General features: G+C 43.1%; 1 protein-coding gene across 1 annotated transcript in view; it reads right to left on the bottom strand.

Annotated features, from left to right (window-relative positions):
- Positions 1-26,675, bottom strand: part of OXSR1 (oxidative stress responsive kinase 1) — a 92,004-nt gene that overhangs the window by 63,629 nt on the left and 1,700 nt on the right. Inside the window, exon 2 of the mRNA XM_063324334.1 lies at positions 8,055-8,167. Coding sequence (XP_063180404.1) covers positions 8,055-8,167 — 113 coding nt within the window. The remainder of the gene's footprint in view (positions 1-8,054; positions 8,168-26,675) is intronic.

Raw genomic sequence — 26,675 nt, 5'->3', positions numbered from 1 at the left:
TCTGGAACAAGTTTACTTAAGAACCTAGACCTGGATCAGATCTTTGCCATTCGAGCAGCTCTGTACTACAGCATATTGCAGGCATTCCATGACGCTGAGTTACTATTTTATTATTTTCCAAGAACTTCCTCTCTCTTTCATTACCACAGTCTGCTCCCTGGGCTGGGAAACAGTTTGAAAAAACAAAACAAAGCACACAAAAAAAGCTGAAGTCTGTCATATGCTTTGGTGCACAAAGAGGGAAAATCAGTAATCACAAATCTGATCCATGCAATTAAACACCTCCGTCAGCCAGTGGATGTGTAACACAGGCAGATTAAACCATTTCTCACACAGTGCATCACAGCTCTGAATAATTAATTGCATCACAACCCATATTTTCCAGTGTTTTTACATTATTCCTAATAAGAAAGAGCAGCAGTCAGGCAGAGTTTCCCCTCTCACCCCCACCCCATTTTCAACAGTTTTCTAGCCTAATCTCACACTAACTACATCAAAGTTTCGCTCTTCTTCACCCCCACAGAGGGTACCAACATCCTGGAGGCTCAACGCATACAACTGTTTTAACTGGTGGTGGCAAATCACAGTGGGCTTTGTGGTTTAAACACTTCCTCGCATAATTGAAATCAAGCCAATGCTGTGGTACATACAACAGTCTGTGCTGCAGCAGTGCAAAGGCAAGGGCCGAAGAGGTGTAGTTAAAGCAGGAATCACAGAATGGTTTGGGTTAGAAGGGATCTTAAAGATCATCTAATTCCATGCCCCCTGCCACGGGCAGGGACACCTCCCACTAGACCAGGCTGCTCAAAGCCCCATCCAGCCTGGCCTTGAACACCTCCAGGAATGGGGCATCCACAACTTCCCTGGGAAACTTGTTCCCGCCCTCACAGTAAACAATTTCTTCCCAATAGCTAATCTAAATCTCCCCTCTTTCAGTTTAAAACTGTTACCCCTCATCCTATCGCTCCGCTCCCTGATAAAGAGTCCCTCCCCATAGGGAGGCCTATGTGGAGGGGCCTTCCTGTAGGCCCCCTTTAGGTACCGTAAAAACCTAGTGGGATTCCCAATGGGAAGTCAAGGATCACCCGGGAGCTCTGCTCAAAAGCAGACTTACAGAAAGAGAGAGCAGGAGGGGATAAAATGCAGCAATAGCTTTTCTGCGTGCTAGTAAGCAGAGCTTTAATACAATTTCAAAAGTTTTCCAGAGAGTTCACTGCTCTTCAAACACAATAAAGTCACAGCAAGCAACGATTTCTTCTCCCTACCTTCTCCCTAATAAGTCTGCTATCCCCAAATTACAAAGAAGAAATAATCAAGTTACAACTGTGCTCCTCTCACTTTCACTAGCATTGAAACTATAGTGGAAGACTCCTAATAAAAGATCTTGGTGATTTCTACACGTCTGTAATAATGCCAGTACTAAACATCAGAATTTATTTGGGCTGCTATATACAACTTTTAAACTGGAAATGTTGCTTTATTCCCGCTCTGCCAAGCGTCACGGGTGACTTGATACAGACCCCTCAAACCACCCGCAAATCCGGTGGCCAGCAGACAGCTCTTCCATCCATCCAGTTGTGTAGACACAGACACCCCTCACACTAGATGGCTTCAGTTATGCGACACTGCCTTACTGCCAATTCCCCATTTCAGGATCCATAAATTATGCTGCCTTCTGCTCAGCTTGGGAGAATGAATTACCGATAAAAACATGTCTAGACACAGGCAATGTTTTGGAGATGGCTACAAGGCTCACCCTGGGCTAGATATTAAAAAAATATCTGCACTGTCAAACAACAAAAGCAAATAGACTGGGATTAGCTATAAAGGCCTCTGTGTCTTCCATTAAGGGTTCTGATGAATGTTTTCAGTACTTCTGCGGGCAATAAAAGCAGCATTTCAAGGCTTCTGAAACACTAATAAAACTGCTGTGAAGTATAATTTAGAATCATAAGAAACCTATTAGTCTCCTGTAAGTCTGACATACTTCTGGAGATCTGCTATTTTGGAAATGCATTTATTTGCCCACTGACACACAAGTGAAGTTAATAGGAGCTGAGATACAAAGCAGGTAAAGCCGTATTTAAGCTACTAGCTGAACTTTCTTATGGTATTTTCTGTTCACATCATCACCTTCTACTCTTTGTGTTTATGTGCCCCTGAGGCACGTTTCAAAGACACTTGATCTCAAATACAAGGATGGAAATCAGGCTTTATTTAGTTTTACTTCCCACGTGTTCACATGAACTCAAGAGATAAAACACAGTGGCAATCTGCTTTTATGTGGCTACCTGCAACTTCAGAGGAATCCAGAAAGCTGTCAACTTGGCTACCCTGTTTGAAGGCAATCATGACCATAAGAGAATTGGGGAGGGAAAGCATGCCCGGGGTGAAAAATCAAAGCAGGTCAGACGTGATCTCCCCCCTGAATATACCAATGTTCCAACTACGGCAAAGAACTTCCCGCTCAGCTGAAAACTCAAGGTATAAGGCATTAAAGCTCCTATTCATCCTTTTAAAGCAGGATTTAGAGCTCTGGTCCTACAAGCAGCCATAACCGTTCAAATTTTGCTCCAAATGAAATTCTAATGGTTTAACTAAAAGGCTGTAAAACTGAGAATATTAATTCATTCCCCTTTTTAAACATCAACATAAAAAAACCAAACCCTACCACACTCGAGAGGCACTTTTTGAAGGAGATGGGGAAGAGCACATAGCTCAAAATCAGACATTCTGATCCAACTTCTATGTCCAGATTATCCACTTCAACCCCTTAGCTCAAGCTGCGGCTAAAGGAGATAGACTGGCAGAATTAAAAAGGACTTACATTAGCCCATCCAGAGCAACAGTGGAAAAGAAACAATTCTGAAAGGGATAGGAAGTTTTCATCCATAAATTAATCTTAGGCAATGGGAACAAACCAACCCCATGGCAAGTCACCCAGCAGCTGCTCGTTTCAATGGCTATTCTTCAACATCATTCAGTGGTCATTCCTCCCCTCAAGGTCTGCAGTATTAGTGACAACATACTGAAGGAAGCAGATGTTTACAACTGTTATGGTGTAGCAATTCACTGACTCACCTCACAAATACAAGCGAAGCCCACTTATCCACTTTGCTGACTAACATATCACTGACCCTTACAGTTGTTCAGGTCAATACCCAGTGTTTAAAGTTCGACAATGCCTTAAATTTGTGATTAATACACACAGCAGTTGCAGAGTCCATAAAATTATTTACATACACCATCTCATGCTCATCCAGGCCAAGTGAAGGAAGACACTGTACATTCGGGATTTCACACACTATTAATCTCCATGTTCATACTGAACTTTACCCACCCACACCAAAAAAACCCAACAAAAAACAAAAGACAAAACACCCAAACACCTTCAACCAGCACAGTAATTAAGATTTCTGTTGTTGCTGCTTTGAGAAACAATACAACCAAGCTGCATGCAGCTTAGGTTTACGTCCTCCATAAAGCTGCAATCCCATCATGCAAGAAAACATGTAACATGGCACATCAAATAACCATGCAGAAGCCACGTATTATACATCAGACTCTCTGGCATTGACACTTGGGAACTTTTCACCCCGGAGCAAGCATAAAGGTCCTCAGGACTGGAAATGGAATTGTAATGGCAATTCCCACAAGATAACAGGCATGGATGAAATATCTATACTACTTCTACAGCAGACTACTGCTTTGTTCCCAACAACCTTAGTCTGGTTAATCCACTTGCAGGAACTACTCTGTCAGATCAAAGCCACTTCAATATCCTTTCCAAGTCTTCAAAAGAAGGTGTAAAACCCTATAACAAGCAGTTACACAATTATCTGCCCAGAGGAAAGACTTCTGACTAAGCCTGGGCAGTTAACAGTTGGCTTATGCTTTAAACCAGGGGAGTTCATAATCCTTTTTTTAAATCCTATCTAATTTAACCTTCTCAACTATAGGTTGATTTATTTAATCTCACGCAATGTTTGATCTACGTATTATTGGCAGCCAGCTCCCCAGGTTAATTCCATGAAATTCAAAAGGACGTCTCTTTTTATTGCAGTTAAACTTGTTCCCTCGGCTTCCTGAACTGCCCTCTGACCATAGCAGTGGACAAGCAGTACCTTCACTTCACTCCTCTTACATGTAGACCAGTCAGGCCCAGTCCTATCAGTCTCCAGACTAGGAAGAGTTCAGAGTCTCCTTCTAGAAGCAACAACGCCACATCTCCCATGCTCCTTCCTGAACCTGCCTCCTGTTAAATCACCTTAGGAACTAAACGGGCAGCAGTTCCCCCCAGCCGGGAAAGCCCAGTGTGAAATACTCCATGGCTTACGTTCCTACTATCTGCTAAGCAGACAACCCACGTCATCTGTTACTCAAAGCATGGAGGAAAACCACCCATCATGATGAAAGCAAGCTAACTCAGCTTTAATTGCATGAAAATGAAGCAGAGTTTGCTAGACAGAGGGAAGATTTAAGGTCTTTTAGATCAATAACTATTTAAAACAAGAAAATGCTATACAAGAAAAAAAAAAGCTTGAGGCATGGTTATTTCAAGGTAGATGTTACACCACTGTGTTTCAAGGACTGGCAACAGCAGCAACTTAACCAGCACCCCGCAAAGGAAAGGAGACGTAAGAGCAAAACACTGCAGTGAACAGTGTCCAGCTGTGAAGTACACCACATGAGCGGACTGTTTTCAAACACACACCAAATGCTGCATAAATTTAACTACTATGGGTTGCAAGACAAATAAGAAGCAGAACTTCAAGAACAAATCAAAAAGCCCAAGACCAATTGTAGACAACACTCTATTTGACCACCTCTCCTTACACTCCAATCCCAGTCATATCAGTGAGCAAGAATCACAGGCTACTCCGTACTTCCCTTCCAGCTGAATCCCACATGCAGTCCAGGAAAGATCTGGGAGCATTCAAAAATGTACCATGAAAGAGAGAAAAAAAAAAATCAAGCACTGTTAATAAATTCCTGACTAACATCACCTAATCCAGTAGCTGGGCCACATCTCCGCACTGCATTACTGCCTGTCTACATTCTTTACAGCAATTAGCACTTCCGCTGAAGAGCTGAATGCCCTCGACTTGGATTTGTTCCCCATGCAACAAAATTGGTCTTTCCTACACTTCCGTACCCTGTAGCAGCAATAAATTAATCCATTGCATTAACCCAGAATACCGTGCAGTGTTTGCAAAGCATGCAGCCTATGCCTGACCACCCACACAGCTCAAGTGTATGCTGAGATACAGGAATCAAGATCAATACCTATAATGAGCCAAGTCATATCATTTAATTACCCTAAGCATGGAATCTCCACAAGGTAGGAGGTGGTCCCAGATTCCCTGGCCTCTGGGCACCTGCTGCTATAGAAGCTGAAAGGATGCTCAAAGTCACTTACCTTGCATCTCCTAACCCCACCCCACACTAACCTTCCTCTTGTCCTCCATTCCAAGAAACAGAAGCACCAGCCACTAAGCAGCACGGACATGTAGAAGAAACAAGTTATCCTTATGGATGGCAGAACCTTTTGCTGCTCTCCCTACCCTCTGCCAAAGCAACATGACGCTGTTTTACCCTCTTTGCTAGGCAGATTCTGGGAATAAACAAGCTTGCTTCAGTAGAGAAGTCTATGGGTCTGAAGCACTGTAGAAAAAAAAAAATTAAAAAGAATTTAAGCACAATTATCCCTCTTCTATCCCATGGCCTGATGACTGGGCAGTGCTATAGCACAAGACCATTGTCCTGACCCCCGGTAGCACATCAAGGTTTTCTGTAAACCAACTACTGTGCTCAGATACCTTCAGCATAATGGATCTAATAAAAGCCCAAATTTGTGTTTTTAACTGCACTGGGGAAAGGAGAAATCAGGGAGGTGGCGTAACATACGCCAGTATGAACTCATTGTCTTTCTCTTTGCACTTGCTTCTTAAAACCACTGTAATCTGCACGGACTTACGTTTACATTTTTTGTAAGAAAAAAAAAAACAACACAATCCTGCAATAACAAGGAGTTGCTCAAAAAAAGGTAACTAAACTGATTGGAGAAAGTGCCATGAACAGAGACTACAAGACTGAAAAGCTTGAGAATATTTACTTTGGGGAAGAAGCAAATATGGAGACAAGATAAAAAGTAGGGAAGGTAAGGGCACAGAGCAGGCAAATCAGGAACTTCCATCCTTTGGGCTCTTGCACTGAGAAGTGACATGCAATAAACTGACGAATTCAGAACAAACCCAGAGAAAACACTTTTTCAGACAACGTGTTTACCTTGGTGACCGCTGCTACAGGAAGTTCCTACAGCTCAGAACCATCTTCTTCCCCCCCCTCCACCTCTCCATGCCTTTAAGTTCAAGAATATCTATAGTTGCATACACAAGCCCACACAGGGACCCCCAGTAGATCTAGTCACAAAATCGGAAACTTAGGAGAGCTGATAATGGCAACTCATTGCAGTCCTACCCATGACAAGAAAAATTATTGTGAGGAACAGGTTTGCAGAGATTTAAAATATGCTATTAGAAGTACTTATCTGAAATTACTTGCCAAGTTTCTGCAGCACATCTTTCTGAATCTAACCCTTCTATAGTTAGAATTGCCAATTACTAAAAGACTAATAATGTCAATTACTACACCATGACAGCACAGTTCGGAATACAACTGAGGCACAGTAGTACCGACAAGCCACATGAGACACTTGAGAAGAGTACGAAGGAATGGTATCAGGACAAAAAGACTGACTGTGAAAAGGGAAGACATCTCAAACTCCTACACTAGCATGAGCCATAAGAGGATGTGAATGCAGGTCATCCGAACAGTCCCACACGCAACCCTTCACAGGCACACTAAAATGTGACAGCTTGGATGGAGCCGTTGCTCCTTACCAGAGCAGATTTGCAGATACCTATAATGATAAAAATAGCATTAGTCACTAGACAGAAACTGGAACCGTGGTTCAAGTGACTTGCTGAAGATCGTACAAGTGAAGAGCTAGCCAGGACTCCCAAATTCTCTCCGTTCTACTTTCTAACTGCAGTCACCAAAACAAGTGCCTGAGGTAACACTACAGAAGCTGTCAGGATTCAAGTGGAAAGACAGACAGGTAGCATTAAAAAATTCCTAGAGAGTTGCTTTAGAAGGACAGGTGGTACAAGGCCTCATCTTCCCACCTTTCCTCAACCCCTGCCAGCCAATATTTACTATGGAAAGTTTTACCAAAGAGAGCTTTCTCACCTCTAGTGGAGATGCCTCAATGCTCACAGGAACGCCTATTTCTGCCTGGCCTTCCACATGTGAGGTAGATGTGGCAGCTGCTGCGCTACAGAAGGACCAGCTCATGCACAAGTAAAGGAGAAGACGAAGAAGCCCATCAACATACAAGCCAGATGAGAAAAGAGATTCTAATTACCACCACTACCTGCCAGAAGCTGTTTTCCATTGAGAAAATCTTGAGAATAGAGGCACACAGCAGAGGAAACACACAGCTACAGCTCCAAAAGACTCTGCCTCCTGTCCTGAACTCAAATTAGTGGGGTTTCCATATGGCAGCCTGCAATATGTCAGAGTGATCCCTTAGCTGGCATCAGTACCAGAAAGAGATTACAAACAAGAGCTTATTTATTCATTTTTTCTCTTTACAGGTGGAAGGGGAAAAAAAAAAAAGTAGAGAACTGCAGGAAAGGAAAGCAAAACTATCTTAAATTTTAAAAAGTCTGGAAGTGTGTAGCCCTGGATCCCTCTCAAACTGCAGAGCTCTTCTGGGCACAGCTGAGTTTCACACTTGCACATTAACTCTGTTCAAAACAAAGGGATTATACAAAGTACTTAGCTCTAAACAAATAGCCTAAGTTCTCCAACGGTTGATCGTTTTAACATTTTAAGTAGTGTCGCACCACCAGGACAACCGGACTGCCTCTAGTGAAATCAGTCAAGTCCCCTCACCCTCACACCACCTCAAGAAACGTTGTTTAAGGCAGTCAGCGAACAGAGATGATGCTCACTGAAATACAACTACCCAGACAATTTTGATTGCATACCAGGAGTTCATCCATGCTCGTCTGACACTTCTCAAGATTGATCCGTTTAATTGCCACCTTCTCCTTCTTTGGAGCGCAGAAGGCTGCCTGCACCACCGCAGTCGCTCCACTCCCTGTGGGTGAAAAAGAGAGAGTTAGCAACATCTTCTAGGACTTCAGCAGAAAGGAAGGGAGGTCAGACAACAAAATTGTGAGTGCCAGTTAGTAAAGACAGCAGAGCCAGGCGAAAACCCAGTTAAGGGCAACCCCACAGGCAGTCCACACTCCAGGGCTGTGTATCTCAGCAGGTCAGCTCAGCTGCAACGTCGAAGTACTGGGCTAACCGAACAAAAATAAGCGGATCTTTATGAGGGATCACCATAGCTCTGCAGACAAAAAAAACCCACCCCGGACTCCAGCTTACTTATAACAGAGGAGTGATTCTTCTGATGTGCTTTTAAAAGAAAGGCACAGAGGTCACACAGACTTTTAACCTGATGTGTTCACCCAAAGTGTTGAAACAAGCCACGCTCATTGCTACCAACACTAATGAGATTTTTCAAATATTTTTATGTACTAATTCCTGTTCTCGCCTCCCCTCATTTTATGCAAAGACACGAGGTAGGCTTCACTCAAGCCTGTTCAGTTCCAGTTCTCACATGGTAACACACCACCTCAGTAAGCAGGTTGAAAACCACAGCTACAGAACATTTAAATTTAAATAGGGGGAAAAAATGTCTTTTAGTGTACAGTTGTTCAACTGCTAGAAGCAGGAATAAGAGTCCTGGATTTAATCTGCTCAGCAATACCATACCCTTTGATATCAAAAGGAGTTTGCAACAGTGGGGTTTAAAATCAAGTTGATGTTAAACTCATATTTGTTGGCCAGAAATGGTTGCAACATTCAAGTCTCAGCAATCAGACACCTTGTTGCTTTATTTTCTACCCTGATCTCGGTTCATTGCATTTACACACTTCACTGCAGAAGAATAAATTCTAATTAATAAAAAAGGAGTACAATGGGTGGAAAACAGCACAAGAGCTCCCTATTGCCAACACTTTTCTAAAAAGTTATTAAAAATAAAGCCACAGCTATTTTTTTTTCATTAACCCAGGCATAATTCTTGAACCCATTTGGTCTGATGAAGGAGATGAGAACAGCTATTCCGCATTTTGAAATAAAACACCTATTTTACCAGATTCTCCTACTCTTAACGCTGTAAAACCTGCTTCCAGATTCTACAATACAGGTCAAGCACAACATTCTTACAAACTATTTTTTTTTCCTAGTCTGTTCATATAAACTGAGGGCAAAACCCTACAATCTCATCTTCAAACAAAGGCTACTGAAGCTCCCTACAACCACCATCAAGAGACTCCTCACAGTGAGTTGGGGAAAGTCACAGCCCAACTCAAATAAAGTGTCGGGTGGGGAAAAAGCTTGTAATCCAGCCCTGAAAGATATGAAAAGTGTTCTGTCCAAAGTCACACTGAAACAAATTACAAAGCCCTGAACTGTGGGACTCTGCTCCTCTGACCTTCAACCAATACCCACTACAGCAGAGCTACAGGAGTTTCACTTCACTTTATATGGCATTGCAAGCGTACCCTGGACAATAGCTTCAGCTTGCCAGTTGATTCCCTGCGCTTAAGAGTTTACATTTTAATGGCAGAAGGATGCAACGTGCAGAACACAAAACAGCAAGATTGCTAAAGCTGTACTATTTCATGAAGCAAATGAGTTTTTAAAAAGATCAAGACTGAGGCCATGTATTACTTTCACGCATATTATTTTTCAGAGACTACTCCTAGCAGAGGGCAAAACAAATCTACCAGGAGAAGCTTAGGTGGAAGGATAGCAATAGGGGCAAGAATATTTAAAAGGGTCTTTGAAAATGAAGTTTGAGTGCTATAATCAAGGTCTTGAGCACAGGATGGGGACAATGGAAGAGTCTAGCCAGCCACTAACAAAAAGCACTCAGAAAAAGCAAGGGGAGGAGGTTTTGACAGCTGACTTTGGCTAGAGTGCCAGAATCGGGGCTGAAATACACAATATTAACCATGGGACAAATATCCAAAAAGGAAACCTCCACATTCACTCCTTGTAGTCGCTTTGCCTGTCAGGTACAAGATGCAGGACTCCAACGCGAAAGCAGCAGCCCCAGCATGGATGTATTGCCCCCACTGGGAATCCTGAGTCACACTGACCTGCTCTTCACCCAGTACCTGCTCCTCTAAACTTTTCTGCTGCTTCTTTGGGGTGGAAAAAAGTAAAAACACACAAAGTGACTCAAGACAAAGACAACAGAGCATACAGAAGTGGTGACAGAAGGCAGGAGAAGCGAGTCTGCATTTCCTAGCACTGCTGGTCTCCCTACAGCAATAGCCTTTCAGAAGTCAGAACCAAAAACAAACACTTGTGCCTGTATCATTTCTTTAGAAAGAGTTAGATCCCAGAAGAAGCATTGCTGCTGACACATTCAAAGCACCAATATTATGATTTCTTTCTTTGGATGCCTTGGTGCACAGTAATAGAGCCTGAAAACACAAACCAGATGCTGTAAGAATACACGACTGTGCACCTCAGAGAACTGTCTTGTCACACACCTCTTTTCACTCTTCAGTTAGTTTTGCGGTGCATATTTTTGTCTCTAAAGCTACCTACCTGCACGGTCCTCATCAACACAAGAGTATCTGTGCTCAAAGACTCTTTCTGGGTATCTCAGACACTCAGTAGCTTCAGTGTACATCTGTTTCCCCCCACAAGATGATGTACCAGGAATTCTGTGCCAGTTAAACCCAGTTGGTATAAGCATGGCTGGCAGAGATGCTTCTTACAATCCAGACATGAAAGATTTGGTCTAGAGTAGTGGTATCACAAGATGAGAGTGAAGTCCAGCATTTTATAGAAGTGACTACACAAAGAATGGCTTTGTGGCTGTTTTTTGGGTTTTGGGTGGTTTTTTTTTTTTTGTTTCTTTGTTTGGTTTGTGGGGTTTTTTTGGTGTGGGGATTTTTTGGTTGTTTTAAATGTTACAACCAGAAACAATAGATGCAGACTAATTAAAAGCAGGACGTGCATTCTATAGCTCCTCTCCAGTCCTCGAGCCTGTCTGATCAACGCTTGCTAGGACTTCAGGGCAAAAACTGCATTTCACTAAGTGTTTGGACAATGCCCCAGCCTACAGGGACCCGACCTGTTATGGGTGTATGGCATTATTTGAACAGTAATGAAATCCCAAACTAAATCCTTTTGGGCACATGGCAGGGAATCATCTGAACTCAAAACTCCTCCCATTTAATTCCCTGCTGCTCCTACTTCTCTGGCAGCTCTCTCCAGTTCGATCACCACCTGCTCTCCCTGCTCCCCCCTCTCCTGCTAATTCGTCATTTCTTTCAGCTCCTCTGTAGCACTTAATTATAGAGAAACAATGAAATCTCAAAAGCGTATCAAGCAAGGATTAAGCCAAGCTGCAGCACGATGTGCCACAAGCAAGCTGCTCTTTGGTAGCAGCAGCGGCGGCGTGCCGCGCTTCTGGAACCGAACAAAGACGGGTTTCCGTGCTTCTTTGAAGAGTACAGAAAACATAGCAACACGGCCACTTGGGGCTTTGCAGCCATACAATTTGTTTGTGAAATTCCAGGGTGGCAAGAGAAGGAACGGAGAGAAGCCGCAGCAAGGATGCTAAACACATTGGTAAGTGAAAACAAGCATAGATGAGAGATGACAACACCAATGGAGAGAAAGAGAGCAAGCCTGGCAAGGAAGTTTTTTAAATTTTAGGAGCAGTGACAAACATATGGAGAAAGGTGGGGAGCAAAGTGATTTCCCTGGCTGCTATGAACCACCTTCAATGAGAAAAAAAAGCAAGACACAAGGGCAGTTTGTGCTAGGGTGGCACAACTTAGACAACCCAGCTCTCCCGGCAGACACAGATCTGCTGCGTTCAGAGCCGACCGCAGTCCCTGGCGCTGCTCAGCTGCAAGGCTGTGGGCAGCACTGGGTTAACGTTCTTGGGCTCAGTTGATGGTCGCTCCCCACCCCAAGACACTCCGATCAAGGTCAGTGCTGAGGCTCTTCCCTCAGCCTCCCTCAAGATCAGCTTTCGGAGAAATTGCTCCCTAGTTAATCTCTTCCCAGCATAACAGCTTAGCAAAACAATGAAAACTGGGCACAGCCAAATGCTTGCTGCTTTATTCCTGAAAAGCAGATCATTTTGCTGAGGGTTGGGGGAGGACGGGGAGGAAAGAGACCCCGAGTGGTATTAGGATCTGTTTAATACCCCCTGCTTTCACCTCTATAGGCTCAGATACAATTCCAACCCTTAGCACAGCAGCTGCAAAATTCCTGCATAAAAGGGTCACGACCTACTTTAGGAAACACTGCCTAAGGAGGAAAACATACCCTTTCTAACCCTTGCTTCTTTCATGTTTTCTATGATTAAATGGTTCTTTCTGAAATAAAACCAACCTCTGGAAAGGCTGAAAACAACCCAAACCAAAAAGTCTCCAATCACTCAGTTACTTAAGCCTTTTTTCTCAGAGTATCTCCTCTGGTCCTCAGGATCCATGCTCCCTGTACCTTCAGCATCCAGAGCTCCAGCCTGAACTTCTCAAGTTGAGGCAAACTCCCCACAGAAAACCACCTCCAGCCTTCAAGAGAGGCTGGACGCCATCTCTTCTGCAGTCACTTGCTGTCACATAACTTACATGAAGCTTGTGTGTTTATTTAAAAAAAAAAAAACACAAACAAAAAACCCTCTGAAATATCTGTTAAAGTTAATGGAAACCAGTAATTTCAAGGCTATTTGGAGAACCGGAAAGACAGGGGACTGACCTGAGGACACAGCATGTTCACACACACTTTGTTTCCAAAGATAACTGAATCTCCGCAGCCACATAAGGACATTGCAGCTCTCCCAGTAAGACTGGGATGAATTGCACTGATGCCTCCTCCCAGGCGAATGCAATTGAAGCCAGAGGTCCTTTTGGCAGAAATATCTGCTTAAGCAATGGGAACAGTCATGCCAAATGGTCACAAGACAAACATCAAATCCTGGCTCTGAACAGTATTCCCCCACCACGCGCAACGGCAACTTCAAGCAGCTACATAGAAAGAGCACTCACAAAAAAAAAACCACAAAAAACACCCCACCAGTGTTGCCCAAGATTTAAACCCATCCCACTACTGCGAACTGAGTTTCTGGTATCCTGGGAGATGTGAAAACTTCCCTTCAAAGTAACTCAGTTGCTCACAGCTGTTTCAATCAATAGGGGACATCTTCTGTAACAGTCTTGGAGCATCAGTCTTTATCTTAATGTGGTATCAAATCCCCCTCCACAGAGGAAACACCCTCTTCCAGGGTCAAATGAATGTTGCAAGCAACTTAGATTGGAAGGAACCTCTGGACGTCTCTGGTCTACTCTCCTGCTGAAAGCAGGGCCAAACCCCAAGTTAGATCAGGTTCCTCAGCATCAAAGTCAGTCTAAATTTAAATACATTTAACAGACATTTCTACAAGCTTTTTGGCTGTTCCTGTGTTTGACCACCCACATAGTAAAGCTTTTTTTTCACCTCACTATATGATCAGATTTCCCTACATTGCTCACAGCTGTGGCCTTCCACCATGCACCTCCATAGAGTCCAGTTTCATCTCTTCTGCAACTTCCCACTAGATAGCTGAGGACAGCAATAACACCCCCCTTAGCTCACTCTTCTAAGGCTGAAGAGATCCACACCTCCCAAGTCTCCTGCAGTATTAGACCATGAGCAGTTGAACATCTCTGCACAACCCTGCCCTCTCCTTTCCCCATTCCCCAGCATACACACAAGCTCTCTATTTTTAAGCAAGATCTGGAATCTGTCCTCCACTATCTGGAGTGCAGTGCCAGAAAGCCGCTCATGACGCAGGCTCTGTTTATAATTGTGCCCCTGGGTTTTCCTCTTATGAACAATGCACACAAAACACTTCCCTGCAAGGCTGCTCTGGACCAAGCAATAGCTTTCAGTCTCCAGGTATCCAGTTTCAGGTAGGAAAAAAAAAAAGAAAAAAATTCAGAACTATGTTCTGTGGGCTCCGGCACGATCTCTCAAAGGCTTTATCTTACACAACCAAAGAAATCACCTGTTGTGATTAGCTGCAGAAGCAACCAGAAGTACAGTTTGCTTCACTCCACATCTTTCTATGCGATTACACGTCTATCATAACAAGCAGAAGATTCAGCTGATCACACACACACAGGCCGGCCAAGGTCTCTTGGTCAAGGATGTGACATTAACGGCCCTCACTCCAGATCACACAGACAGGACACTCAAAGCCCAGGAGACCTTTAATGTTTCATAACACAGACTCTGTATTCATGCCGGCCACCGCAGGCACAGGGACGGCAACCTCCATCTCCGGATGCTTCAACTCTTTGACAGCCTCCTGCCAAAGAGCTGTGGGAGCCCTGCTCTGTGGTTACTCACTCCAAGGACAATACAGTAATAAAAACAAAAAGCTACAAGACTGGGAATAGAATTTCTTAAGTGTTCTTGCAGAGCACATGGCAGCTACAGATCTAATTAAACCAGAAATTAAACACCAGATTGCAAACTCAGACTGATCTTGCAGTGTTTGGTCCGTTTGTTACAAAGGCAAAGTTATGTCTCTATTTTCTCCACCTCCTTTGAGGTTTCTGGTGAGAAGAGAGTCCTCTCGCAAAGAATGAGCCTCTTCTGAAAACAAGTTAGCAAAAAAGCCTACTCTTAAATTTGTAACCAGCTCAGTACAGGGTGGGAATGCTGCTTTACCCATGCAGGATCTGGTAAGAAAAGTCCACTGGTGTCAAAAGTCTTCCTCACACAAGCCTGACGATTCAGGAAGAGTGCAGTAAGGCAACGCTAATGGTCCTTCAATACAGTCATAGCTCTTCAAGCCATCTTCCCACTATGTGTCAAATTCCTGATGCAAAATGGAAGATGCGATCCACACTGACAGTTACAGAGAGCATTAATAAAAGCAATGGGAATTCGGAATGGGACTCAGACGTATTCCGAGTACTGACACAGAGAGGACGCAAAAAGTCTGCTCACACAAGGCGAGGAGAAAGCTTTCACAGGAAAGTGTCACCTACTCAGTGCAGTACTGCAGGAAGAGTGTTGCGAATGTTAACGATGCTAGAAGTGAAGTTACAGCCCCAAATCAGCAGGAAGATCACTTGGTTGCTTCTAACACTGCTCAGAGTGAACCCAAACAGCAAGCCGACTCTGAACGCTGCTGTTAGAAACAGTGCAAGCAGCAGTGAAACCAGTAAAGGAGAATTCAGCCAGTTTTGTTCTGTGCCTGGTTGGAAAACTTCTGGAAACCTAAAGCAACAGCAGAGCAATCCATGGCCAAGATGACAAAAAAAAAAAAAAGCAACACAACCACAATAGTGAGTGGAGTTCCCCTCCCACAGTGACACAGGGAGCGCAGACACATGCCTACCCCCGGGAAGCTCCCAGAGCTGCACCAATACAGCCCACTCACTCCCAGAAATTCCCATCACTTGCTCCTGATAGGGATTTACTATGAATAGTATTTCCCATAGAGAAATAGGGCTTTACAGTCATTTCTCCACAAGCTGAAGGACGACACGTCCACAGTGCAAGATGGCAATACGTGATTTAAAACCCCGATAGAGGCAGTAAGAGGCCAGGTTTAACTTGGTGCACCCTCTCTCAACTCCAGTCATGCACAACTTGACCTACAGTGGAGGCGAAGAGATACTGGGCAGAAAAGAGGGAAAGAAATACTTGCTAATACAGTGCAGGAAAGAAATAAATCATCTTTTACAACAAAGAAGCATAAGCAAAGCCAGAAAGCAAAAGCAGATTTAACAGAACAGTTGTAAGGAAGCCAGTTTTAAAGCCTATATTGGGGGGTGGGGTGGTGGTGTGTAGGAAAATCAGCAGTCCCCACTGACTATATATCACAGCATAAGTACACAATATATATGAAGACACCTGCACTACGCGTGTGCAGCAGTCCTACAGGCAGGCATTTACAAGAGTAGCTACCCTCGTATTTCTGAGGAAGAGTCTTTAAAGGAAGAACAGCTCAACCCTATTTTAAATAAATTATTCTGAAACTTCACATTTCCGTGTGGCCAACGTCAAAATGTCACCCCGCCCTTCAATACAGCCTAACTCACATCATTGAATGCAGCACATTCATTCCTCTTTCGGGCTCACCTTGAGCACAGCCCAGTGCCACGAATGTTTAGCTGGGTTCAAGCCAAAGGTGACTGTATGAACATTAAGACACAGGGCATGTGCTGGACAACCCATTGAGAAAGGGTGATAATTGGGAGGTATTATGTCCAGGCACAGAATTAAGACTTAAATACAAATTACTTCTATTTCACACCAGCGCGTCTGATGACTACAGTCTAGACCTTTTAATGAATGAACTGGAAAGAGGAATGGGACAAAGCACAGTTATTACCTGTGAACTCCTATGGTGGTTTTGTTTTGTTTTGTTTTTTTTTTTCCATTTAAATTGCAGGTGTATCTCTTTGTATTGACCTCTGGTCATTTACTCCAGTATAGCCAGAGCTCAAGTAGTTTGCCAATTCTGTGCAAGTTGCGAGGCCACTTATTTCAAACAGTACTTACACACAAGGGATTTGTGTTGTTAAGACTCAATTACGTGTTTTACCCAAAGCCTGAGAATCTTTGCTCAGTTGTTTCATGTTAGTACCTGCAGTATCCAACAGACAACTCATATTCCAGCACTAATCCAGCATGTTCAAAGAAATTTCAGAAAAAGCAGCAGATTTCTGAAACTCAGCTATCAAATTTGAAATACAGCCAAAATATTTGAACTGCACGTAAACTTGCTGACAGTGAATTATTCACCATCTTGATGAGAGTTCTCGCTGTTGACAACACCACTGAAACCCACGCATTGTGTTCAGAGCTCAGAGGTTTCTGCCCATGTAAGACAATGTCTTGCTCAGAACGCCTAATGCTCCATGTACGGCAGAGAACAGCGATAAACCAGTAAAGATCATACAGGGCTGTCAGCACTTGTTTAGACACGCTTCCCCTCCAGTGGTCCATCAATACAGAATGACATTGTAGACTTATTGCCCAGGTCTTTAATTCAGTTCTCAAACTCGAAAGGAGGAATGCAAACCCATATCCAGTCACTTGTAAGAAATCCAATATCATTTTCAGAGCCACCAGCAAGTGATCGGCAATAGCCACGGCTGGGTACATCTCCCCATGGCTGGGTACATCTCCCCATGGCTGGGTACATCTCCCCATGGCTGGGTACATCTCCCCATGGCTGGGTACATCTCCCCATGGCCCCATCAAACTCCACATTATAAATAAATGACTCTCTGATTTCTAAGCTATAGAGAAATCTAGCTGTTGTAAACTGCACAACTCAATGCCAAGGTTTCTGCAGAAAGGAAGGGGAGTCTTATGGAAAGTTTCACTCCACCCCATGCCGCATTGTTCTCTCAAAACTCTTTCGATATCTCTTAGGGCCTGAACACAGAAAAACGTCATCTGTTTTCCCACCTTCAGCAAACATTCAGGTTGGGAATCCTTACAGACTAAGCACAGAAGTGACAGCTTTGGGGAGAAAACGGTCAGCCCGTCAGTATAACACAGGCCAGGACTGGAACGGAGGGTGAGGAATAGGGTTGGCCATGCAAAGCATGTCAATAAGAGATCTGACAAAATTGTCACCGGGTCACTTTGCTGTTTGATTTCACCAATGAACTGTTTCACCTACAGTCACCAGTTTACAGTGCACACAGCTGAGCCAGGCTTCCAGCCACCTCCCTACTGCCGAGCGGTGATGAACACTGCAAAGGGCTGCAGTCACCCAGCCGTGGGACTCTGCACTGAAACAGGATGCAAGAAAATACAGGCAAGAGAAAAAGCCACTGGTCACAGATGGTATCAGTGGGGAGAAGAACAGGGGCAAGTATCAGCCCATCTAATATGCTCCCCAACCTTTTCACTGCAAATACCAAAGCATGGAAGAGACATATGGCCAGAAGGTGCTGCTGTGACTGTATGCCTCATCTCCTGCAGCCCCAAATTACTCCAAAGTAGCATATAACCCTATCATACCTTTAAGCAGGTATAATTTAACCCAAAGCCCACCTCAAGAAAAGGACAGAACCACTACTGTCACCCTGATGGTCTGCAAGGAAGAGACCAGAACCTCACCAGAAAATACAAACACCCTCCAGTTGCACAAGGTGCCCAGGTGATTTGGGAACACCTTTGAGACTATTTTCCCCATGGCAGCAACTACACTGTGCTCCGAGGGCCAGTTACACAAGTCCTGTGTGACCTGCCACATTTACTTAAGATGCTAGTAGCATGCCTAAATTAGATTTTCAGTTTGAAACCAATTATATTCATTTGATTTCTTGCCAGCATCTCTGGCTAATTTAAAGGGCAGTGCAGCTATGCAGTGTTAATTCTGCACGATGGAAAGCAGGCTCAAACATCTCATTTCCAAACACAGCAATATTACTGGAGAAGGTTTATCCTTCCCTTTTAATCACTGTCAGTTGCCTTTATGGTATATGCAGCAACGTAAATATCATGCTGGCTGTCATCAGGTATTATCAAGGCTCGAAATACAGCCCCGGTACAGTAGCCAAGCCAGCATTCTCCTTTCTTCCCTCGCAACCTTTATCTCTGAACTCTGTCTCAACTCTAATTGTTAACTGTAGAGGATATTTTATTTGGCCAGGATTCCACTAAACAGAACAATCTGTCTGCATACAGTGCAGATGTTTGATAGTACAGTGGTTATTTTGGGTAAATAAGCTTTTAAGTATCAGATACGTCCTCTCTTGAAGGCTATTATCTTTTCTTTTCAGGGAATAGCTTGATCTAATAAGTCTTTTCTGCGTCTATTACTGTGTTCAGCACACAAGATTAGCCCATGGTTAAAAATTACCTTCTTTAACTAAGAGTAATGAGAACCATCCCAAGCCTTAGGATCCAGACAAACAACTATGCTCAGGCTGCTGGTCCATCAGCTGTTCAAATAAAGATTTGCATCGGTGAGCTGTTCAACAGGAAAAGAGTTCATGCTCAAGACGCTTTTTCCAGTAAAATACAGTTTGCTGGAAGTCAATACCCAGGTATTTCTTAGCTGTTAATACCAAGTTATTTATTAGACAGCACTTGGCATCCTCGATTATAATTTTTACTTTAGTGAAGGGATGGAACTTACAGTGTCAACTTTCAACTTGCGTGGCATGCAACCTCACAAGGTGAGAGACAAAAAGAGGTTAACAAAGAAATGGCACAGGAGGTGAAGTTCTTACAGGTGAGGACATACAAAACATCAAGTTTCCAAAGGATTCGTTTCCCACTTGCAGTTCTTAAGGAATCACAAATCAGACATATTCGTGGCCAACACATTTAAGGTTTGGAGACAGTACAAACGCCAAGCTGCAGCTCTCCCGTGCCTTCAACTGGGAGGTGTCCTTGCAGATACAGCCTGAATGTAAAGCAAGCAGCATAAGAAAAACACCGAGCTATAGAGACATGCTATTAAAGAGAAGGCATTGTTAGTTCCCACTGTCGTAGGGAATCCATTAAGCAGCTGTTTCATACAGCGATGACAGGGTCACACAGAGGTTTGAGTGTTTAATAGAACGTGTGCCTGTAATTCCCCCATGCGCCATTTCAAAGACAAGCACTCATTAATTTGGTATAGGGATTATACAATTTGGCATCAGCTATAGCAGGGAACTGGACCCCATGACCCTGGGAGTCCTTTCTAGCTCTGTATCTCAGCTAAGCAAGTGACAGTAGCTTTCCGGTTTTGTTCTGAAAATTGACATAATGAAATCCATCTCTGGGGATTTTGAAGGCAAAGTGTTTACTCTGTGACAAGAAGCATCTTCTTTATGAGTTTTTAAACCATCAAGATAACCTAATATTGCGTTGCCTGCCTGAAGCTGGAGACGGCCTGAAATGCCCGACTGCTGTTTCAGCTGCCCCACTTACCTCAACAGGTACCAGCTCTGAGCACGGACAGCTAATTTTCTTAAGAAAAATATTCTGTAAGTGCTCTCATCCCATAGCCATTAACTTGCTCTCTCACTTTTTCAAATGCCATCATTTTCCACTACTCTGCACCATTTCCAAAGCTTCCTTTTCAGAGAGATGGAATGAACTCGGGAGCTCAAGAAAGTGGACTTAGAATCCCCTGAAGACCAAAAATGAGCAAAAGCCTAACTTAAACCCAATCAAAAATGAAAACACACAACCTATCCAACAGTAACTAAAGAGCTTTCATCCAATGTTTAGGAAGACTTCAGTTTTACAAAACATATGTTGAATTGCCACAAGATGCAATAATCTCATGCCCTGACCACAAGCACATAAATACAATTCCACGTTCACAACTAGTTTTTTTAGAACATTTTCCTACCCGACAACACGCTCCCCTCTAACAAACTGCAAAACTTGTCAATTAACTCTGCTCTAAGACAAACAGCAACTTAACTTCTCCCACACAGTAAGCGAGTGGAGGATACCACAGGACACGCCACGTGCTCAGAAGACTCAGGAGGGTACTCAAGGTCAAAATTTCACTCTGCAGTTTTAACTTAATTAACAATTCTGTGGAAGGATGAAAAGGAATCGGAGCATCCTCCCACACAGCTTTATTAATAGCAAGGTGCTAGCAGTAAAAAGAGTAGAGTTTGTGCTTAAATTACCATTCATGACTATAAAGCAGTAAAATTTTGGCAAAACACAAGGAGAATTTACTACAGTAAGAGATGATCACTGAAGTATTTCAACTCTCACTATTCTTTAACAGCTGCTTGTACCTTTTCTGTCCAGGATGAATTTACATAGGTTCCTTTCCTACCTGAAGGAAATATCCATTTGGGAGAATGCTATAAAGTCAGTTTAGCATGAAACAGTGAAATGAAACAAAACAAGAAATTCTTCTCTGCTCCGCCCCCAACTCAGAAGCTCTAAAGACAAAACGGATGGGGCAGAAAATTGAAATTTGGCCAGAAACTAAAACCTTATTCAGAAAAGCTTTTCTGTATCCCCTAAAAAATGCACTTTAATTTGACTGAGTTATACGAGTTTGAGTGTTGTTTCACAAGCATGCAGTACAAGTTGTATAAAACTTTAATGGATGTGTGGAGGGAAGATTTGGCTAATTTGATGATTCAGTGAGAAAGTGAACCAGTGCTGTGAATTTACTCTGTATTTCATTTATGGATGGGATCTGTGAAGCCTTTAAGACTTGAAGACAGCTGTCCCCTGCGGACTTCGCAGTGTGCAGAACCAAAGAGGTCTAAGAAATCCTTGAAAGGCACGTTAGACTCTGGTTTGATAGAGGCTGATACATAAATACATAACCTTTTTTTTTTTCCTGGGGTGGAATTTCTCTTAATTGCAAGAAAGCCTGTGTTAAGCAGACATTCTGCTTGCAGTGATGCACATCAGGAAACAATGTTCTTCAAGAACCTTGGGAAGTGGTGAAAGTAAGGACTTAGAAAAAAAAGGTTGCTGGATGCTGTAGCTTTTGAGTAGCAGTGAAAAGAAATATTGGATTTTTCCTTTTTGCACTTGGATCACCACAAATCCCTACCTGCTAAGTGATGGGACAACATCATCCGGTAAAAACCAAGCAATATGCAGGCTGTGACAATTAACTTGAGAGCTCCACGCATTAGCAGTGCTGTGAGGCAAACAATGCACCCAGACAACCAAAGGGACCAAACTCACAGCTGACAGAATCCCACACTAAGGTCAATCTCTTCACTTGTATTCATGCACAAGAGGAACACGAGAAATACTGAAGCGGTATCATGGACCTAGTCAGGCACCTGTAACCCTGTTGCTACTTAGCTGTATTTACAATATTTGCTACAGTAATCTTGTTTTACTCAGACCAGTTTGATTTTGTTCTTAGTATGGGCTCCCTTCATCAGCATAGGCATTATTTTGCACATCAGGAGGTACCACATCTCCTCTCATACACCAAGAGCAATGACCTTCTGTCAGCCAGGGACCTAACCCTGTCTCCAAGACCTTCCCACGTGACTGCCAGAAAGACAGACGGAGTCTGATGTTCTTTTAGAAATGTCAAGGCTGAACTCCCATAGGTGAAATCACAGGAAACTACAGCAACTTTGAGAGCCAAGTTCTTCATATCTGCATCTCGCTTGTTTGATTTTAAAGGGAGTGCAGGATAATAGGCTAAACTCATCTGGAAAGTCCCAGGATCCTGATATTTCAAGGATTTTGCAATGCCAAATTCCACTGCTCCAACAGCTATTCTTCTACACCCACAAAGCTCTCAAGTCTGTCTCTCCCTATTAAGAAAGTTTAATAACACCAAGTTTACAATCACTCCATTAGCATGTCCACAGCTAAATTTACTGCTACAGAGATTTACAATGGATATCATGCATTTTAGGGGAATTCTTCCAAGAAAATTTGACCAAAATGCAGTTTTTCGCAATACACTAACACAATTAGCAATAAGAACCAATGTTATTGCCCATCAGTTTAAACAGCTCCAACTTTTATTAAAAGATTACATCTCTAGACACTGATTTGGTGGGCAAGCTGCTAACACTCAGAAATAAAATAGAAGCTGCCAAGTTTAAATAGATAAACATTCTGGGGAAGAGTTTAGCCTCTCCAAGATTTCATCAGTTGCAGAAGGAACAAGGCTCCCAGGCGTGCATCTGTCAGCCAGCATATACACCCCTCAGGTGTGCTCAAGAGCACAGCACTTCCAAATTTACCAGCACTAGCCAAGATATTTGCATTAAATTGAAATTATTTAAATGGTATTCTTGAGAAATTAAAGCGTTAAACATTAATCAGTCCAGGAACCTACCACACAGAAATCAACCACAGGAGAGCATGAACTACTTCCACACGAAACACCCCATATGTTTTTTTCTTAATACCCCAGAATAGCTGGAAGCAGCAGGAACCGTCCCTGTCCTGTCCCATCCCCCCCTCAAATCAGCAGGTAAGGCTTTGATAAAAACCGTTGTTTTCTTTCCGGTCAGCCTCTTTCACCACCGCTTGGCTTTGTATGTCCTCAGTCTGCTTCCTTGCGCATTTTATCCTCCTTCCTATCTGAGAGCAAGCAACAGAAACGCTAAACAAAAGACACACACACAACTAAACACCTTTTGCTTTCACTTCCCAAGAGGTGAAGATCGACTCAATTTCGCCCTACTCTAGTATAGCAATGGTATCAAAAGTCTTAAAGAAATGAGATGTGCCAAGTATTCAAAGGAAAGGTAGCCTGGATGCAGGAGTAACCTGGCTATTCGGTCTCACTCAGGAATACACAAGAAAATATATTTGTCTATGTCCAAGCACTCCAGAAACTGCAACACTCAACATTACCCAACTCCAGTGCCCAAGCAGACCAAGTACTATGAATGACCACTAACATTTTTTTTAATCAGATCTACATTTGCCCAAAGTTAATTTTATACAAGCTTTAACATAATATATAACAACAAAAAGGCTCTTCTACCAACTTTAAGTGGAAAAAGTTTGCACATAAGCACACAAAGCAAGTCTTCAAATGCGTTAACCAGCCTGAATACTGGGAATACACTGTAGGAATCAATTTTGTTTAGCTAGGCTGGGGGGGGGAGTGGGAACCCAGGAGGAAACGCTAAAACAAAACATATGGCATGAAGACTGAAGTCTAAACACTCAATTTAGTTCTTAAGCAGTTATATTTTATAGTGTGTAACGTTTTTCTTGAATGGGTTTTAAATAGATGCCTAATCTGAAACTGGCTGCAGCTGGCACATAAGACTCACCACTCTTCAAAAAAAAAGTTTGGACAGGACCCTCCCATTCCAGCCTGGTTTTTACATCCAAAGACTTCGATCGTACCTGGTGAGCACTTATAGGCTGCTCTTTTCCTACGGCAGTACTTTTTCAATAAATGCGATAACTACACAAGCACAAGATGGATGAACACAGACATTTTGATAAAACTTGGGGAAGCAGAAATCTTAATTCTAAGACTTTCCTTTATACCTGTAAAAGAAAATTTCTCCCACACATGCATACATACGCTCACATGTAGAGCTTGGGAAGAACGTGGCTAGAAATCTAAATATTCAACTCCAAAAGATCAACACATTCACAGCCAAAGCCCAACTCAAAAGCTACACGAACCGCAGTCATTAAAAAACCTAATCATTCAGTAAATGGTGACTTCAATTTTCAATTTAAGCTTGATTTCTGAGGGGAGAAGAAACTCCCACCACATCTGTTCACACAGCCTGCATTGTCCTCATCGCTATGAAGGAATCTGTCAGGGGAGAAAGGGCACAGGAATAGAGCAAGGGAGGACTCCCACCACTAATTTATCTTCTGTTTCTGGCACAGGCTGTTCACAGAGAAGAGGATGCTCCTAAATCAAACAGCCACAGCCAGCACAGCTCTCATCTTTCCAAAGAAGTAGCGAAATGAGAATGACCCAGTTCCAACCAACTTCACTACCGCTACCAGCATTTCCAACAGGAATTGTGAGATCCAAGGGAACCCGCATGTGCAGGTACCTGATCAGCACAAGCAACATGAGGTTGAATTTTTTTTTTTTTTTTTTTCTCCAAGCTTCAAAAAGAAGACTGCTGTGATTTATATGCAATCCACGCTTGGAAGACCACCTTCACAACCACCAGCACAGACTACATTTTTTTTAGATGAAAATTTAGATGTCTCCAGATTCTTAGATAGATCTCCAGATATTCACCTGCAAAGACTATCGCTACTCTGGGTATACATTTCATAGAAAAGCTTTATAAATTGCTTTTCCTACCCCATGTCCATTTTATCCTTTTTTGAAATGAAAGTCGGGTTCTGATCCTGAACAAGGTTCCTCGATTCAGTAGAACAGAAGATATTTAACCTACAAAGGCTACTCAGCAGTAACTAACACTAACCAAGCACAACAGACACAGGCATTAATCCATACCTTTATAGTGGCATGAGTCATCCCCAGTGCTGAGTAATCCTTTTTTTTAGTATTAGCCAGAATCAGGAGGGCAGTTTTACAGGAGAAGTTCTCCTTACAGATAGAAAACTTGCTCTTTCAATTCCTGCCCCAAAATGGTATGGAGCCATCCATATCAAATGAAAGCCATGTATGGCTATTTTCAGGCCAAACGAGCAGAAATTAAGGAATTGGACTACGCATGGATCTCCTTTATTCTGATGTGGGAAAAGAGCTGAGCTGGTAATCTACTGAATGTCAGACTCTAAGTGTAAAGAGCAACGTTTTTCATCAGGAAACAAGTTAAATCCTTTAAAAGCACCAGTGCAAGGTTCATCTCTTTCCACCCCAGGACGCCTCTTCCCTGCTGGAAAACTACAGAGGTAAAGAGAGCTCAAAAAAAAAAAAAAACAAAACAAACAAACAACCACAAAACCTTGAGGTTTACAGGAGACATGAAGCAGGAGACAAGGCAGTCCAGCTCAGTTAACACAGTGACATTTTTTCCCACAAATCATGTATGTGCTAGGAAACTTGTGTCACATCTCCATCCAGGACGCTGGCAGACACACCAATGTTTGAAAAGAGTAAGGGGGGATGGGAAAGTTAAAAAGAGAAACCATATGTTTGCAATATACACATTTCAGTGTACACTCCATCGCAGGCCAGAAAGCCAACACAATCATTCACTGAGCAGGCAACATACAGAAACTCAGTTTACAGAAGGACAGGGAGAAGATACAGAAGAAATTAAATATTTCTTTCCTAATTTCTCCCTAAGTTCTGTCAGTTAACATGAGATGATGACAGATCTCTGCGCTCCTCCTCATACTTTGAGGTTGTAGGGTGCACATCTCCAGCAGCAAGTTCTCCTAAGAGCAGAAGCGTATTTACATTCCCTTTTGTTCCCATCCCGCTCTGCTCCTCAGCTACAAAGAGGCAGATTGTCCATTTGCTCCTATCCTTGGATACTCAAGCTCAAATCCCTGCTTTGCATTACCAGAGCACCCCTTGGTAGGCTCCCAAAGGGAAAAAGCATTTCCTACACACACAAACGAGAAAAAACTTCTTTACGGTGAGGGTGACAGAGCACTGGAACAGGCTGCCCAGGGAGGCTGTGGAGTCCCCTCCTCTGGAGACTTTCAAGACCCGCCTGGATGCGGTCCTGAGTAATGTGCTCTGGGCAATCCTGCTTTAGCAGGGGAGTTGGACTAGATGATCTCTAGAGGTCCCTTCCGACTCTGAAAAATTCCACGAAATTCTGTGAAAATACAGATCCCTTTCCCTGGGAAATGGATGGCACGTTCTCCCCCTTCCTCCCCGCACCTTTACCTCCTGCTCCTCAAAGAGGCTGAACATCATCCTCCCCAAGGCACATTTTCCAAAGGAGGTTTAAAGGATTGATCTATAAGATTACACCTTGTCTTTACAAGGAGTTTGCCTCCTTCCTAAAGTACTGCTGAGCAAAGGGAGAGAACAAAGCCTGATCCCACAGAGCAACAGGGATTTCCAGAAGGACTTCCCCCCCTCCACAGCTTTAGTTCCTTCCTACTTTTAAACAATGCCAAGAATTTAATCTCTTAAAACAGCATTTTCACAAACTCTCCCACCCTCCTTA

Source organism: Chroicocephalus ridibundus, chromosome 2 (assembly GCF_963924245.1).
Source record: "Chroicocephalus ridibundus chromosome 2, bChrRid1.1, whole genome shotgun sequence".
NCBI classification, from domain to species: Eukaryota; Metazoa; Chordata; class Aves; order Charadriiformes; family Laridae; genus Chroicocephalus; species Chroicocephalus ridibundus.
This window is presented reverse-complemented; position numbering and strand designations above follow the sequence as displayed.